Here is a 16237-nt window from a genome sequence, read left to right on the forward strand (position 1 = left end):
AAGGCTCGGTATGAATGGCATATTTTCTAATCTTTCTAATCTTCAACCGCATTGCATCCATCTTGATCTTGTGATCATCGACGACATCCGCAACATGCAACTCCAATATCATCTTCTCCGCTTCAATTTTTTTATTTTTTCCTTCAAGTAATTGTTTTCTTCTTCAACTAAATTTAACCTCTCGACAATAGGGTCGATTGGAATTTCCGGTTCAACCACCTCCTAGATAAATAAAATCTATGTCACGTTGGTGGGCATAATTGTCATAAACAATAAATGAACCAAATAGTTATAAAAAGATAATATATACCACATCCGAATCATAGACAGGACGAGGGCCGACGGGGGCGGAAACCAAAACCATCGCACTATATAATAACAAGGAATAATAAAAGTAAGAAAATTAGACAAGTATCTGTCTGAAGTAAGAATTTTTTCTTTCAGAAAAAAGATAAGAACAAGAGGCTCACTACGGTGGTGCTGGCGACGAGATCGGCGCGGGCGATCGACGGCGGTGAAGACGGGGACGGGACGTGATGGACCGCTAAACCTAGACAAATCTCGGGGAAAATGGAGCTCGGAGGTCGAGCTTCGAGAGGAGAAAGCTTAACTAATGCGGATCAGGCATTTCATCGAACACCTCATGTGCATAGGAGGTGAGCTAGAGCACCCAAATGCCCTCGCCTCGCCGGCCAGAAAAAACAGAGCACTGTGGAGTGCTCTGCTGCGGCGAGGGGGTATATATAGGCAACTCATTTGTCCCGGTTCGTAGCTGGAACCGGGACTAAAGCTCCCCCTTCTGTCCCGGTTCTTGGCACGAACCGGGACCAATGTATGTGGGCCAGGAGCGAGGCCCATTGGTCCCGTTCATGCCAGGAACCGGGACAAATGGGTCCAGACGAACCGAGACCAATGCCCACGATGCCCCGGCCGGCCCCCTGGGCTCACGAACCGGGACGTATGCCCCCATGGGTCCCGGTTCGTGACTGAACCTGGACTAATGGGCTGGCCAGGCGCCAAGCAAAGCCCTGTTTTCTACTAGTGAGAATTGCCAAGTTTATCTCCTTGACTGCCGTGTGAGGCTTCCGAGGTTTCTTTGATTGCACACAACTATAACACTTACAACATTTGGCGAAAGTGAAATTCAGAATTAAACTCGTAATTGATAGCCGAGACATTAAACCAAAATTAACGTGAGTACCAAACTCAAGCAACATCATTAACATCAACATAGATTTGGTTTACCGACTTATTGTGAAAATGCAAAAGGGAAAAGCGGAGCAAGCCTCCGCACTCATAGCCTTTGCCTATAAATTGTTGATATCTTGGCAAAATTACTTTATTCGACTCTCAAACTACCTTAAACCCATCTCCACCCATGAATCTGGTGACGACGAGGCGCTACTTAAGATGCTGTTGGAGGGCACGCAACATTGAGCGGTGCGCCGCAGAGATCCTTATTTCCTGAGGATTCCAGGGAAAGTTCGAATGAGAAGGTGCATATATCATGGCAAAATCAAATCTACACATAAGCAATTTGGTGTGTTCTGTATGTTTGCCAAATGCAATTACCACATGAATGTCCACGTGTATAGAGTAGTTTGGTTACATGGCCGGTGCTGAACATTGTCCATGGTACCGAGAGGAAACAACTCTTTAGTTTGTGACACTATAACAATTGATGTTTGACCACATGCATTTCTAGTTAACCTTGAGTTACATTTTTTGCAAGAATCTTGAGTTATGCTAGATATGGTGTCATCTTACACTGTCGATTGGTCAAAAATATTACTCATAACTCCTTCACCATTTAGGTTTAGCCGAGTATTAACGAATTTTGGTTGCACGGTGATGTGATGTGACTGCTTGGACTAAGATCGCACATGATGTGTTTGACAGCTCAGTGTCCTATATAGCAAAATAAATAATTCCTACTACTTGTACTTTTCTCAAGATGCACACATGTCACCTCATCAAATATGCTACATTATTTAGTTACATGCTTCATTCCACTATTTATCTTTGTTTATCTTGTAACACATCCACATCACTAAGTCATGCATGTGCGCCGCATAATCAACATGTCATCTCATCCTGGCACTTTATCCATGTCATCAACCAATCAATCTTAGCATGCATTTTCACGTCAAGCTCCTTTTGTTTTTTGACTATTTGAAGAATATTATGGGTTTTTAAAGACCACGGTTTTTAAAACTTAGATCTGTTTGGCTTCAACAATACCATAGTTCTATAAATATTAGTATGCCCAATATCTTTTTTGTAGTATATGAGAAAGATGTCTTGACCTCTTTTTGTAAACCAAACTGAGAAAATCACAGTTCTTAGGAACTGAAGTATTCATTGCCAATGCATTAGAATGCTAAAGTTTTAGATTATTATGGTTTCGAAAATATTGTGTTGCCAAACTAGATAATCTCTCTTGGGCCACTACCAGCTGAAAACTCTTGGTGAGGTAGGATTTTCCTTGGCCCGCTGACCACCATGATCACGAGACCGATAATGCAGAGCACATGGATATCTCTCAAATGCACAAAAAAGTGGCTCATGGTCTCAAACACACTTTGGATAGTTGACCACCGCTAGTAATGGGATAGTGAAATTGTGTGTTTCATGGGGTTAGCCCGCCTTATTCAGAAATTACAGATCACCTTATGATCGACTGATTCCCTAGGAAAATATGGAGGTATGCCCTCTCGTGGTTTGGATTTACAATTTATACACCTTGTCGTTGCAATAGCTATCCTTGGTAAAGGTGTGGTGGACAAACAGAGCACAAATTTGGATCACCGTTGGAAGGCGTCAAAAAGGGCAAGTTCTGGAATAGGCACAATGCCTGATTGTTCCTTAACATATCACATACACCTTCTTTCATTATGACTAGAGTCAAAGGTAAGGTTGTCGGTTGTGAAATTTGGCGGAATAATGGTGGAAGAGTAGGCTTTAGTAGTATTTTTCTGGTGAGGTACCTTTGGACGTGCTTTAACTTATGTAACCATTTTACTTCTTAGTAAATGAAACAAGGGAAATATTTGGCCTAGAAAAATGTGTGTGTTGCAATAGTATGTTGATTTGCTATAGTTTAATCATGCTTATGCATAGGATTCCAAAATAAGGAGACGATTTCTTCATTGAGTTAAAATACTTAATGTGGTAGCCAACAATTGATTTTATATTCATATTCATTTCTCCATCATGTGTATAACCCCATCCTCGTTGTTTCTCTACGCTTTTCAAGTTTGGCCACATATGTTGTGTCCTCCCATATTTCCTCGGCAACTTTGTTGCCCCCCATCTCTCCTATATATGATGCCATTGTCACTCTACACCATTGTGCGTAGTTTGTTTGCATGGAAATGCATGAATGTGTGTTTTGTTGTGAATGGATTCTTTATGCCTAGGGCATTGTTAGATAATTGGTGTTAGGGTAGTGATCGGAGAGAAAGGAGATAGAAAATATGGCAACATAAAAGGAGGCTACACCGTGGATGATCGACATGATCAAATGGCAGGTCAAAATAAGTTTGTTCGAGGCTTTATATCCAAAGTCCGAGAGCCATGCCCGCAACACAATATTAGTATGTTAGGAGAACCCAACCTGACACACAAGCCTAAAACTTACGAGACTGATCCAAAGCGAAAAAGTTGTTGACAAAATAAGAATCAACCAAGGAATCTTGATGATAAATATGCATGTCATCGAGTTAATATGTGTTGTTCAATCTTGATTTAGTTGTCCAGAGACCTTAACTTCAATGCTAAATAAATTCCATATATTTATGTGCATCTCTACTAATTTTCTTACAAACTACAAAATTCATATAATCTTCTTTCTCTAAAGGAGGAAGTTAGTAATCATTTAACTTGTTTTGATTTTCAAATTACAAGTTGCCTTTGATTGTAGCTTCTTGTTTGCGGTGAGGCCTTTTCAAGCATAGTTCTGCTTGTTTGAGATCAAATAAGTACACTTTATACTCAAATTTTACACTTTATAAACTTGGTTTTACCATAATGCAGTTTTAATGTGTATGCTTTCTATTACTTAGTTCGCATGTGTATGTTTTGTATTACTTAGTTTTAATGCAGTTTTAATGTGTATGCTTTCTATTATTTATTACAATGTTATGTTTTATGTAGTTGGATTGTATATTAAAAAAATGACCATCTTTGTGCTCAATTTAAACTATATTTACTAAGAAGAATTACATCATTTTTGAAACAATGCCCATTAACAAAACCATGTCACAAAAGTCCCTAAAATGTGAACATGAGTAAAATGACAAAATCATACGTGTTGAATTGATTTTTGAAATTTTGGTGAATTATATAGTGTATGTAAATAGCGTGTATGAATTTGTGGTCATGTGTATTTTATCATTCTTAAATATCATTGTAGAGGTCGCTAAAGCGTATGTTCTAATAAATATCTTAATGAATTGTTCGAGTGAATGATGTAAAGTAAGAAAGACTATAGAAATTTCTAGAGTACCAATATTTTATTTTTGACAATTGTCATGTTTTTTTTATCCCTTTTTCATGATCCAATATGTCTTACAAGGTACAATAGATTCAAGATAAGTTGACACTATAGTTGGTATTAAAATATCATGTCGTACAATTATCATCGAGAAACACAAAAATGACATGAATATAAGCTATTTGAGTTGATATCTTCACCACGATGCACTTGGTACCATATGGTGTACACCAAATGCTCCAACCAATTTGTGTCCAATAGCAGGTTTTGCATGAAATTAAACATAAAAAATGTAGTTAAGATATCCTTCAGTATAATACTTATGATGTTCATTGGAGAGAGACTACCAGCCAATCTGAACTCGTCACAACTGATCAGATTGATTTATACATTTGTGATGCACACCATGGTTTGTGGTTTGGCCCAATCTCAGTAGAAATAACGAGGATATTTATGGTATTAGCAATGTATATTTCAAGATAGCATCTGTAGAGGAGATTAATCAAAACATGGTAATAAACCATAAGTTGAATTCTATTCACCAAATTGAAAGCAATATCCCTAGTACCTATCATAATTAATTTCAACCATCTTGGATATGGTATTGAAGGAGAGCAACCAATATTTCCAAGTGGATATGATATGATATTCTATATGAGATAGATATATCTTGGTACCTCTGGATTCAAAAGCTCAAGAAAGGCATCACTCTATGCTAGTCAAAGAACGCTAGTTGATTCTATTCATGCATGCCTGTTTCCTATTAATTTAGTGGTATTGTTTGCGACTGTGTAATTAAAATAGGCGTGAGGATGAGTTGGATCATTGATTGAGTAATTTTAAATTTTTGTTTAATCTCCTCCAGAGCACAAAGGAGATCAAATTAGAGTCACAATTCAATTGTTTTGCAAATAATAATGCACTAAAAAGATTCATTTTTGTGTGTCATGATTGATTACTCCTTTCCTCCATTTTTAAAGAGTTCCATTGGATGCCCAATATCTCAATCAAAAGATGAGGGTTAGAATAAACATAATATTGTTCATGGAAAAGAGGAGAAAGATCTTCTAGCTACATAAGGGGCGGATGTAGCCAAGACGGTAATTTGATATTTTTTGGGCGGACCAAACCAAGGATAAGATCTAGGTATTGTTTAGTGGTAGCCATGATTTCAGCTTTGCTGCAACAACTTGTAGAGGCATTTATTATAATTTTCATGTCCTTAGGTATGGGCCTTATATTTCACAATAACCATTTCCAGTCATCATATACTAGGTATTATTTACTTGGAAGAGACAATATTCCATACTAAATAATATCGGCCCATAACCATGAGTTGAAATGCATTAGATCTTGTATCACTTATCAACGAGGCCTAACCTTTGCTATTCCATAAGAAATCATTTCTCTTTCAGTATTATGAAACGCCAATGCTCGAATAAAGGAAAATAGAGTATAATAGAAAATTAAACAAAGCGGTCGACCCAAATATAGTTGATCAACCTAAAGGGAAATATGCTATAATATGTATATTGGCATTAAAGCATCTCCTTGCAATTCCCATCATTTACCTGCTTAAAGCATCGACATGAATCTTTTTATTTTTAATTCAGTTAATGGCTGGATTTATTATATTGATGCTTTTATCAACCTTTCGTGATGCACTTCATAGACCATACGTAGTGGATCGTATTTATTTCCCCTCCCTTTGTCCACATCCCTTTAGTTTTGCGTCACATCCTAGAATTTATTTTTTACCTATCAAACATAACAAACAATACCCCACCCCAAGAAGTGTTGAGGGTAGTAAGGCCCTGTTTGCTTCAGCTGTGGATTTCTAAAAGCAGCTGTGGAAAAATAGCTGTGGAAAATCTGATGTGAAAAAGATGTAGGTCATTTGGCAAACCAGCTGATACAACTTTTTCAGATTTTGGCCCGCAGCGGAATCAGATTTTGGAAAGCACGTCCTGGGCTGCTTTCGCTTTTGGTTCAGATTTTGGCAGCGGATTTCTGGATTCAGATTCTGCTGGGTTCGCCCTTTGGTTTAGATTCTGCTGCGCGGCAGCGGAATCCGTTGATGAAAGCTGAACCAAACAGGGCCTAAGACTAATTTAGATGATACATTCTTCTTCTTACTTCCCGTTCTTGGTTTAGGAAAGGTGAGTACTTTTTGAAAGATCCAGCAGTGCTGGCTTTTCATGTTGATCATAGCAGGGAGCAATGGATAAAAAAGGAAATACATGGGGGGTGATCCTAAGATCACAAAGGAGCAAAGGAAAAAGAGTTCAGAAAAGAAAAACTACAGCCGGTCGACCAGCGTTGTCATCAACCTATCCCTTCCGGTGGTAAGGTGAACGGGTGCAGTAAACAGGTTGCTCCAGCCTGTCTCCATAGGTCAATACCCCGTATGATGGCCTGTAGAACCTCTCGCCTCGAAGCCTCTTTGCTTCTGAACGTGCAGTCGTTCCGGTGTCTCCAGATTTCCCAAGCTGCTAGCATCATCAGTGATCTTATGCCTTTTCTGAACTCAGGTTTTGTGCCCTCCACTATACCCATGATCCGATCAGTACTACTGTGCGGTTCGCGAGTAAATTGCAGTCTTAGAGTTTCGCAGCCAATCCAAGATGACAGGCTGCTCCAAATCGCCGTGGTGAAAGGGCACGACCAGAATATGTGGTCAGCCGTCTCAAGGTTTCTGAAGCAGAATTGGCAGAAATATGCATTGGGCCATCCACGTCGCTGAAGCCGGTCATTGCACCAGAACCTGTTGAGCAGCATTAACCAAAAGAAGATCTTCAGTTTCCCTGGCGCCCAAGTCTTCCAGATGATCTGAGGGAAATTGGAGGTGCGGATCGCCTGGAACTGCGCCTTATAAGCCGATGCGGCGGTGTAGCAGCCGCTGGTCTCCAGGTTCCACCTTATCTCGTTGCCCACAGCTGCAGTGAGGTTGACCGGCATCAAGCGCAGGAGCCGCGCCAAGGCCACACAGTCGCAGACGATCAGGTCTGTCTGCCCATGCGCTAGGTCAAGAATCCAGCGGTCATTGCTAAGGGCATCGGCGACCGTTCTGTTCTTCCTCCTCGAGTGCTTATAGAACGCCAGAAAAAGCAATCGCAGCGTGCCTGCCTGATGCCAGGAACAAGTCCACAACCTAGCCGTCTGGCCGTCGCCCACCGTGACCGAGGTGGCCGCGCTGAAAAACAGACGATCAGAGTCGGAGCATGGCACCTCCATTCCAACCCATGGTCTGTCTGGGTGTTTCCAGGTTAACCAAAGCCATCGCTGGCGCAGGGCTCGGCCGAAGCGCTCAAGATTGAGAATGCCCAACCCTTCTTTCTCCAGCGGGGAGTAGACCTTGTTCCAATTTACCTTGCATTTGCCTCCAGAAAGCTCTTCCTCTTGTGCCCACAGAAAGCGGCGCCTTACTTTGTCAATCTCCTTGAAAAGTTTCTTTGGCATACAGAGTACGGTCATAGCAAAAACTGGGATGGCAGTTAGCACTGCTCTGACAAGTACCCATCGTCCAGCAATGGTCATGAGTCTGCCCTTCCATCCTGCCAACCTTGCTCTGATCCGATCCAAGACAAACTGAAGATGCACCAGCCGTGTTCTTGTCAGAGTGAGCGGGAGGCCCAGATATTTAAGCGGGAATGAGGTGATGGTGCCTCCAAAACTCTGAAGAAGCTGCTGGATGTCCACATTGTCGCATCGAATTGGTGTTGCCGTTGATTTTTGTCGGTTGATCTTCAGGCCCGTGGCCTCGCCAAACATATTCAGGATGGTGTTGAGCACCTCCATCTCCTCTTGGTCTGGGTTCATGAAAACGACCGCATCATCCGCGTAGAGACTGACCCTTAGTTTCAGTTCCCTTCTTGGCAATGGTTGCATCATCTGCCGCTGGACTGCTATATCAATCAGGCGTTGCAACGGGTCCATGGCTAGGATAAACGGTAGAGGGGAGAGTGGATCACCCTCGCGAAGGCCCTTGCGGTGCTGGATTTTCCTCCCTGGCACTCCATTTAGCAGGAACTCCGAGCGTGATGAAGCCAACAACCAGGCGATCCAATCTCTCCATCTAGTGCTGAAACCCAGCTCTTGCAATAGCTCCAGTAAGTAATCCCAAGACACGCTATCAAACGCTTTGGAGATGTCCAATTTCAGCAGCAGAGCTGGGGTTTTGGTGCGGTGCAGAGCACGAACTCCATTCTGAACATACAGGAAGCTCTATTGTATACACCTCGTCTTCAAGAAAGCTGACTGTGCAGGGGAGACGATCGTGTGAATTACTTTGGTCAGCCGAATTGACAGCACCTTAGTGATCAGCTTAGCAAAAGAGTGGATCAGACTGATTGGGCGAAAGTCTGTCATCCGCACGGCCCCGTCCTTCTTTGGCAGCAGTGCCACAAAAGCAGTGTTCAGAGCAGCCAAATTACCACCAGCAAGGTGATAGAACTGGTGAAAAGCCGCCATGGTATCGTTGCTCATGATCGACCAACAAGTTCTGAAGATGGTGCCACTGAAACCATCGGGGCCCGGCGGCTTCTCCATCGGCGATTGCATGATAGCCGCCCAGACCTCTCCTTTCGTGAAAGGATTATCCAAGCCAGCTGCTTGAATCCTTGGTAACTGCAGCTCGCTCCAGTTGAGGGTCACATTTCGACCGGTGTCCGTTGTCATCACCTTGCTGAAGTGATCGTAAATGATCTGCGCCTTGTCACTATGAGTCGTGGCACACTGACCATCGCTCTGAATTGTACGGATGAAGTTCTTGTGTCTTTTGGAGCAGCATTTGGCATGGAAGAACTTTGTGATGGCGTCACCTGCCCGCAGCTAGAGCACCCTGGAATCTTCTCTCCTTCTGCCCCTTTCAATGGCCGCAAGCCCCACCAGGCGTACCTTGAGCAGCTTGCGCAGCTTGAACTCAGCTTCTGACAGAGATCTTGTCTCCTGCGCCACGTCCAACCGAAGAATTATCTCGCTGGCAATGTGGAATTGTATCTTCGCGTCGCTGAACAATGATCTGCTCCAGATCTTCAGGTCGTGCGCCACCCTGCTGAGCTTGATTTGCAAACGTGCAAAAGCGCAGCGCTGCTGAACCGGCCTATTCCAAGCATGCTCGACTGTAGTGTGAAAGTGCGGGAATTTCGGCCAGAAGGATTCAAATTTGAAGTGAGCATGACGGATCGGAGCGTTGCATGGTGCAAGGATTAGTGGGCAGTGGTCGGAGCACGCCGTGGCTGCGGCCATCAGGCCATAGGCGGGGAAGAGAAGCTCCCAGCTAACCGTGCAGAAGAATTTATCTATACTAACCAGCGTGGGGTTTTGTCGTTCATTACTCCATGTGAACCTCCTATTTTTACACTTGATTTCCCGTAAACCAACCGCATCTAAAGCCGCCCTAAACTTCCCCATGATCCGCCGATTCAGCTTGAAGTTCTTATCTCTAGCTTCGTAGATAATGTTGAAGTCGCCGGTAAGAAGCCAGGGATCACTAGGGGGTGCAGACCTTGCCAGCTCGAGAAGGAACGCGTCCTTCCGAGCGTCGTCCGCCGGCCCGTAGACTGTAGTTAACCAGAAGACGGTGGCCGATCGGATGATGGTCACTTTTGCAGTGATGGCGAATTCTCCTACGGCCTGAGACACGATCGAAACGATCTGGCTGTCCCACAAAATGGCAACCCCGCCGCTGGATCCGATCGCAGGTAACACTACACAGTCGGCTAATGTGCTACCACCTATATCCCTCACTAGGGCTGGGGACCAGTCGTCGATCTTTGTTTCCTGAAGACAGAGGATCGCTGGTCGATGCACAGCTACTGCTTCGCAGACAGCGTCCCGTTTGGCCGGCATATTGAGCCCTCGCACATTCCAGCTAATTATGGGGCAAAGGTTGTCATCCATATGGAAACATGATCATACTCCAACGGCTACTAGTTTCATTGATCGAAATTAAACCGAATGACAATGACAAACACACTCCGCCATCTTCCAGGGAACGCTGATGCCCACCAATAGGCCCCAAATTGCAGCAGCGCCATCTACACCTAACAGCTAACCCTACAGGGATTACATTGGATCCTAACTCAACCCCGCTTAAGGTCGGGCGCCGCTGGAGACTTCTAAAGCATTGTACTAACATGATCAGACAGCGGCCTCCTCGGCAGCTCCATCAGTGCCGGCCATGGCGGCCGCCACACGCAGTGCCTCCTTGTTGAGGCGAGTCAGCTTGGCGATGCAGGCAATGTCACCATCGGTGAGCGGTTCGTCGAACTTGCGCAGCAGCTTCTCGGCCGTCTTGGCGGTCATCTTCTCCTTTGGACCAAGCAAGCCTAGCTCGCGCACCAGCCGCAGCGTCCCCCGCTGCGCGACAGGCACGGTCGTCGGGTTTGAAGCTTGCCGGGTGCTATGGCGAACAGGGGCAGGTGCAGCTCTGGTCTTGGGCGGGGCCGACAAGCGACGCACCGGCGCCTCCGGCACCAGCGGCGACTTGGTGGCTTGAAAGAGGCGCAGCGGGGCCGCGGCCAGCTCTGAAGCCTCGCTCTCTGCACCAAGCTGAAGGCAACAGACCTGCTGGGTGACGGCCCCCAGCTGCATCTCCACCGCCGTGGGGCGGGCCGGCTCTTTGCGACTGAGAAGGCCCACCGCAGCGCTTGGGCCAGCCAGGGTTGGGCCGAAGGTGTCTGGCAGGCCCGCAGCCGGCGCGTTGACATTGTTGACTTGGTCGTTGAACTCCAGCGGTGCCAAGACTGCAGCTGCCACGTGGGCCTCCAGCTCAGCAGCCATGCAGTCGAAGGGGGGTGGCTGCGGAAGCTGGCTCTTGGCGCCGGCGAAAAAGTCGGCGATGGGGTCGGGAATTGCAGCAGCGTCGGCGGGGGGCGGCGGCGGGGGCGCGGTGCATGGAGAAGAGCACCCCCCGCACCCGTGGCGTGGCGACGGCCAGTGTTGTGACGCCCCCGCGAGCTCTCCGAGCGACGCTGCCCAGGCGGGGAGCGGCTGTGGCGTCGAGAGGAGCTCTCCTGCTCCGGCGCCTTCTCCTTCCTGGCGCGGCTTCGGCCCAGAAGCGTGTCCTTCCAGGATCTGCGCCCGCCCTGGTCTTCTCTGTCGTCGTCCTTGCGGCCACCACCATCGCGGGGGGCACCGCGGCAACCCACATCAGCAAGCACGGCGAGCTGACGCCGGGGATGCGGCTCGCGCTGGCCATCCTCCACTCCTTTCTTCCAAGAGCCGACGGGGATGATCCGCGGCATGGGTCTGTCGTCGTCGTCGGAGTCCGAAGAGGGGAGGCCGCTCTGCGCCGAGCGCGGTGACCGCGGCTCGTAGGGCGACCAGTCTTCGATGCGGTCCACATGGATGAGGACGTCGTTGCGGCTTGCAGATGGAGGCGCGGCGACGACACGGCCCGGCGGCGAGAAACCCAGCATCTCCTCCACGCGGCCCGCCCCACGTTCCATCCGCCAGAACGTGTGCTTGGTCGGGATGAGACCCACGTCCCACACCCACACCCAGCAGGCGAAGCTCTTGGTGTGGCTGCGCTCGTACGTGCGGCTGTCGAGGTGGTCGACGCGGCAGCCGAGAGCTTCCTCGGCCCCTTCGACGGACCAGAACTGCTGCTTCATCTTCTCGATGACTACCTGGACATGGTAGTTGAAGGTTTGAACCACCGCGTGGTCGTCCTCGTGCCAGCGCTTGATGAAGAACTTGGCGCTGTCGACCGACAGCGAGCCCAGCTTGACAACTTGGTCTTGATGGATCGGCAGATCGAAGATGATGAGGTAGTCCTCCGGGTCGTGGCTGGTGATCCGCAGCAGGTGCGGCGGGATGCGCAGCCGAGCCTCGAGCTCTTGCCCGACCGCCATGGCGCTGGAAGTTCGCCGCGCATCCGCCGCCGTGAGCAACACCGCCTGGCGCTTGAGGACGAAGGTGGCGTGCTCCAGCGCAGGGGTGGACATCACCACCTTGCAGCTGTGCCGCGGACGGCGCGCGGGGCCGGCGACGCGGGTGCCCTCCATGGCAAGAGGCGCTGACGTGGTGGTGGATGGAGGCACGGGAGCGGAGGGGCAGCGGAGGCAAAGCGGATTATATCCCGTGCCGGCACCCTAGCGGTGGCCGCGGCGGGGTTTCGCATGGGATTCTGTGGGCACTCGCGACCGAAATGGCCGGAGTGGTTGCAGATGATGCAGCAGATCGGGTCACGACAATCCTTCCTACGGTGCTTCTTGCTCAGGCAGCGAAAGCATTTGCCGCGGAACTGGCTTAAGAAAGCAGCCCAGCCGGCAGCAGCATTGAAGTCGCCTCGACGCCCATGCCTAGCCAGAGAGGGGCGCGGCCTATAGGCCGCCGTGCCAGAGCTTGGGCGCCGGTTTTTCCGGGACGAGACCTCAGTCCAACTCCCATCCAGCTCAGGAGGGGGGGAGTTAACACCAGCAGCGGGAGCAACTACAATGGATTGAAGGCGCGGTCGCTCCGAAAAAGGAAGCGAGGCAGGATCAGCGGCCAGATCCACCGGGCGGAGCGGGGGTGCCGTGGAAGAGCACTCCCCACGAAGCAGAATCCGAGGCGGAGAGCCGGGATCTCGCGCATTGAAACCACGGGGCAGCTGCGAGTCCGGCACTATGGACGGACCGGAGGACGCAGGGGAGGCCGGTGAGGTCGCACGCAGGCTACCACTAGCACTAGATCTACGAGAGCACGGCGGACCCATACCGGCCAGCAGGCAGCAGCTGGCGGGCGCCGCGAGGTGGCCGCCGCGGCCGGAGTGGCCCACGGCGCAGGGGCCGGCGCAACTAGGGAGGGGGGTGGCCGCCGCGGCCGGAGTGGCCAGCAGCGCGGGTAGAGGATCCATGTTTCATACCGAGCCACTACTCTTTCAAGTTTGAAGCTGCAAAAGCCAATAGCAAAGGTGAGTACTAAGAATTGTAGCGCTAAAGTATGAGCCCCTGGACTAGCGATTGCTTCTCCAGAAGCCTTACACTAGACGCTACGGTGTTGAAGTATGTGACTCATGGTGCTCCTACCTATTGAGCTTTGTATTTTATTGACATATTTAGTAATAAACTTTTAGATATATTGGATAATACCTTCTCTCATCCATATTACTTGTTGTTGGTTAAGTACAAAATGATACTGGGAGTAGTAAATTCCAAAAGAAAAAAACATAATAGTATATTGACTTGCTTAGTGTACTTGGACCCCTTCTCCTGGGTTGTATGCTTGGCGGCTAAGCAAGAGGCATGACCTCGCTTTAAGTTAATTTCGAGAGGAGTTGGGGTTCAGTTTGTTTTTTCTTCACGTAGTTCTTGTAGCCAAAGCTTCTATACATCGACTCTCTAATTCATCCGATTTAGCTGGAGGTAAGTCGTCTGAAAATAGAAATTAGGTTCAATTGATTTCTGAAGCGAAGGAAGGAGGCGGCACGCAACACCGAGGCCTCGGACGGCGGCGCCGAGGCGAGTGAAGTGAGGCCCGAGGACGCCGGCAAGGCCTCGACCAGGAACGGGCCGCAGTTGGCGGCAGCAGTGGCGAGTCTACTAGGTGGGCTTCATCAGGCTTAAGCCTACCCTCCACAAACATATTTCAGCTAACCATACCATTTAACAATTATATTTATGTGCTTTACATGCAAGAATCACAATGCAATTGCTAATTAGGCTTAGAACTTGATGTTTGAGCCTACCCTTCATTTTCATGCTAGATTCGCCACTGGGCGGCAGCCAACATAAACGAGTAAGAAACTTAATGTCCAGGGTGGGAGGGGGGGTGTGCAGGGCTTGCCGGACAAATCTTGTTGTTCGCCAGTTTAGAGAGATGGCCGGGGACCTCAACCAGCATGGCGGTGGGGGCGGTGAGTGAGGGCGGGGCGGCGAGGCTGGCGTGGGGCGCAATGGGACGCGGACTGCGGTGCGTGGCAGTGGGTTCGGCTGGCGGTCCTTGCGGTGGTCTTGGGAAGGAGACGAGGAAGGCTGGAGGTTGAAGATCAAAATCCGACCGTTTGGTTAACGGGTTGTGCCAAATAGCGGCTCTCTTTCAAATCAGGGGCTCTCTTTCAAATCAGGTATAGCGGGGCTATAGTGAGCATCCTGCTCAAACTGATATAGGGGGGCTATAGTTAGACTGGATGAACTGATCCGAATTGAATTGTCAGTCCACCTGACCCTTAGACAGTCCCTACTTCATCAACCTTTAATTCCTCGGAACTGATACTAACTTGAACTGAGCGCGACAAATGCGAGAATGAACATTAAGCAGTCAGGCTCCGGGATAACGTAAGCACGTATGTGCAGGCACGTCGCCGTGCAACGAACGATCGAACTCACCTTGGAACGAGGCGGCGTCGAACCGGCTGAGCACTTCGGGGATGGGGCCGGAGAGTTGGTTGTCGGAGACGTCGAAGAGCAGGAGCTCCTTCTGGTCGAAGTTCGGGATTGCCCCCTGGAAGCGATTCCTGGCGAGCTGCACCACGAGCAGCTTGGGCGAGGTGATGGAGCCCGGGATGGGCCCCGTGAAGGCGTTGTCTCCGAGGAAGAGCTTCTTGAGTCCCCGCATGGCCGCGAAGGCGCCGTTCGGTATGTCGCCGGCGAGGCGGTTCCGGGAGAGGTAGAGCGTCTTGAGGGCAGGGAGCGCAGAGAGCCCAGCCGGGAACGCGCCCGTGAGGTTGTTGTTGGCGAAGCTGAGCACGCGGAGGCCCGGGAGGGCCGCGAGCGGGGCCATGTCAGGGACGGCGCCCTGCAGGCCGAGGTACTCGAGGCGGAGCCCGAGCACCTGGTTTGTGACCGGGTGGCACCGCACCCCGTACCACACCGGCGCCTGGCACGGGCCGGTGCCGGTGGAGGAAACCCACTGGTCGAGCGGCGCCGGAGGGCGGTCGCCCACGGGCCCGCGCAGGGTCGCCCGGAAGGTCAGCAGCACGTCGCCCTCGGACGCGGCGGCGGCCGCCGCGACGAAGGCCGCCAGGACAAGGAGGAGCAGCCCGGACGCGCCGTCGCTGAACATGGCGAGCGTGGCGCGTGCGGATGGCGGAGGATTAATGAGAGGCGTGCGGCGCGTGCGCGTGCGGTGGCTGCGGCGGCTAAAGAAACGCGGAGGTGGGAGGTGGTGGGGAGTTGGTGGGGAGGACGAGGGACGACGGAGGTGGCGGGGAGAGCTAAGAATACGCGTGCCGGGTGCGTTGGACTGTACATGCGGAGTGGCCGTGGCTTAGGTTCCGAGGCCTATCGTTTGGCAAGTAGCAGTGGTAGCAGCCGTGCGAAGTACATAGTAGTATTAGCACGTTAGGAACAAGGCAGATTTTCCAAGTGCTATTTTTTTTTTAGGAAATCTTTCGATCTATTCATCTTCAATAATGGCAGTATAACGAATATCAAAAAATAGTAAAAATTACATCCGGATCCGTAGACCACCTAGCGACGACTACAAGGACTGAAGCGAGCCGAAGGCGCGCCGCCCTCATCGCCCCTTCATCGTCGGAGTCGTACACAACTAGTTGTAGTAGACAGTCAGGAAGTCGTCGTGCTAAGGCCCCATAGGACCAGCGCACCAGAACAACAACCGCCATCTATTAAAGCAACAAAGTGATGTCAAAAGCCTTATTGTTGCAAATTTGGAACACTTGATGTAGATGTTATAAATTTGGAGTAATATTTTTTGCATATATATACTACACCAATTGAAGCAGCATATTTGCCCCCTTGTGATGTAAAGAGGGGTCCTGCCCTATTTTTGGGCACCTATTGGAGATGATCTTAT

The 16237-nt window shown here is 49.2% G+C and overlaps 1 protein-coding gene across 2 annotated transcripts; it reads right to left on the minus strand.

The window, feature by feature from the left end:
- Positions 1-1177: 1177 nt before the first annotated feature.
- Positions 1178-15659, minus strand: LOC123168345 (pollen receptor-like kinase 4). 2 transcript variants are annotated; one of them, XM_044586217.1, is made up of 2 exons: positions 14809-15659; positions 1178-1464 (listed from the first exon to the last, which is right to left on the minus strand). In XM_044586217.1, exons 1-2 carry the CDS (start codon positions 15482-15484, stop codon positions 1406-1408), a joined length of 735 nt encoding a protein of 244 aa, XP_044442152.1. In that variant the 5' UTR covers positions 15485-15659; the 3' UTR covers positions 1178-1405. The 2 variants fall into 2 exon arrangements, with proteins under 2 accessions (XP_044442152.1, XP_044442153.1); XM_044586218.1 differs by lacking the exon at positions 1178-1464 and adding an exon at positions 14649-14704.
- Between the last annotated feature and the right edge of the window lie 578 nt (positions 15660-16237).

Source organism: Triticum aestivum, chromosome 7D, assembly GCF_018294505.1.
Source record: "Triticum aestivum cultivar Chinese Spring chromosome 7D, IWGSC CS RefSeq v2.1, whole genome shotgun sequence".
NCBI lineage: Eukaryota > Viridiplantae > Streptophyta > Magnoliopsida > Poales > Poaceae > Triticum > Triticum aestivum.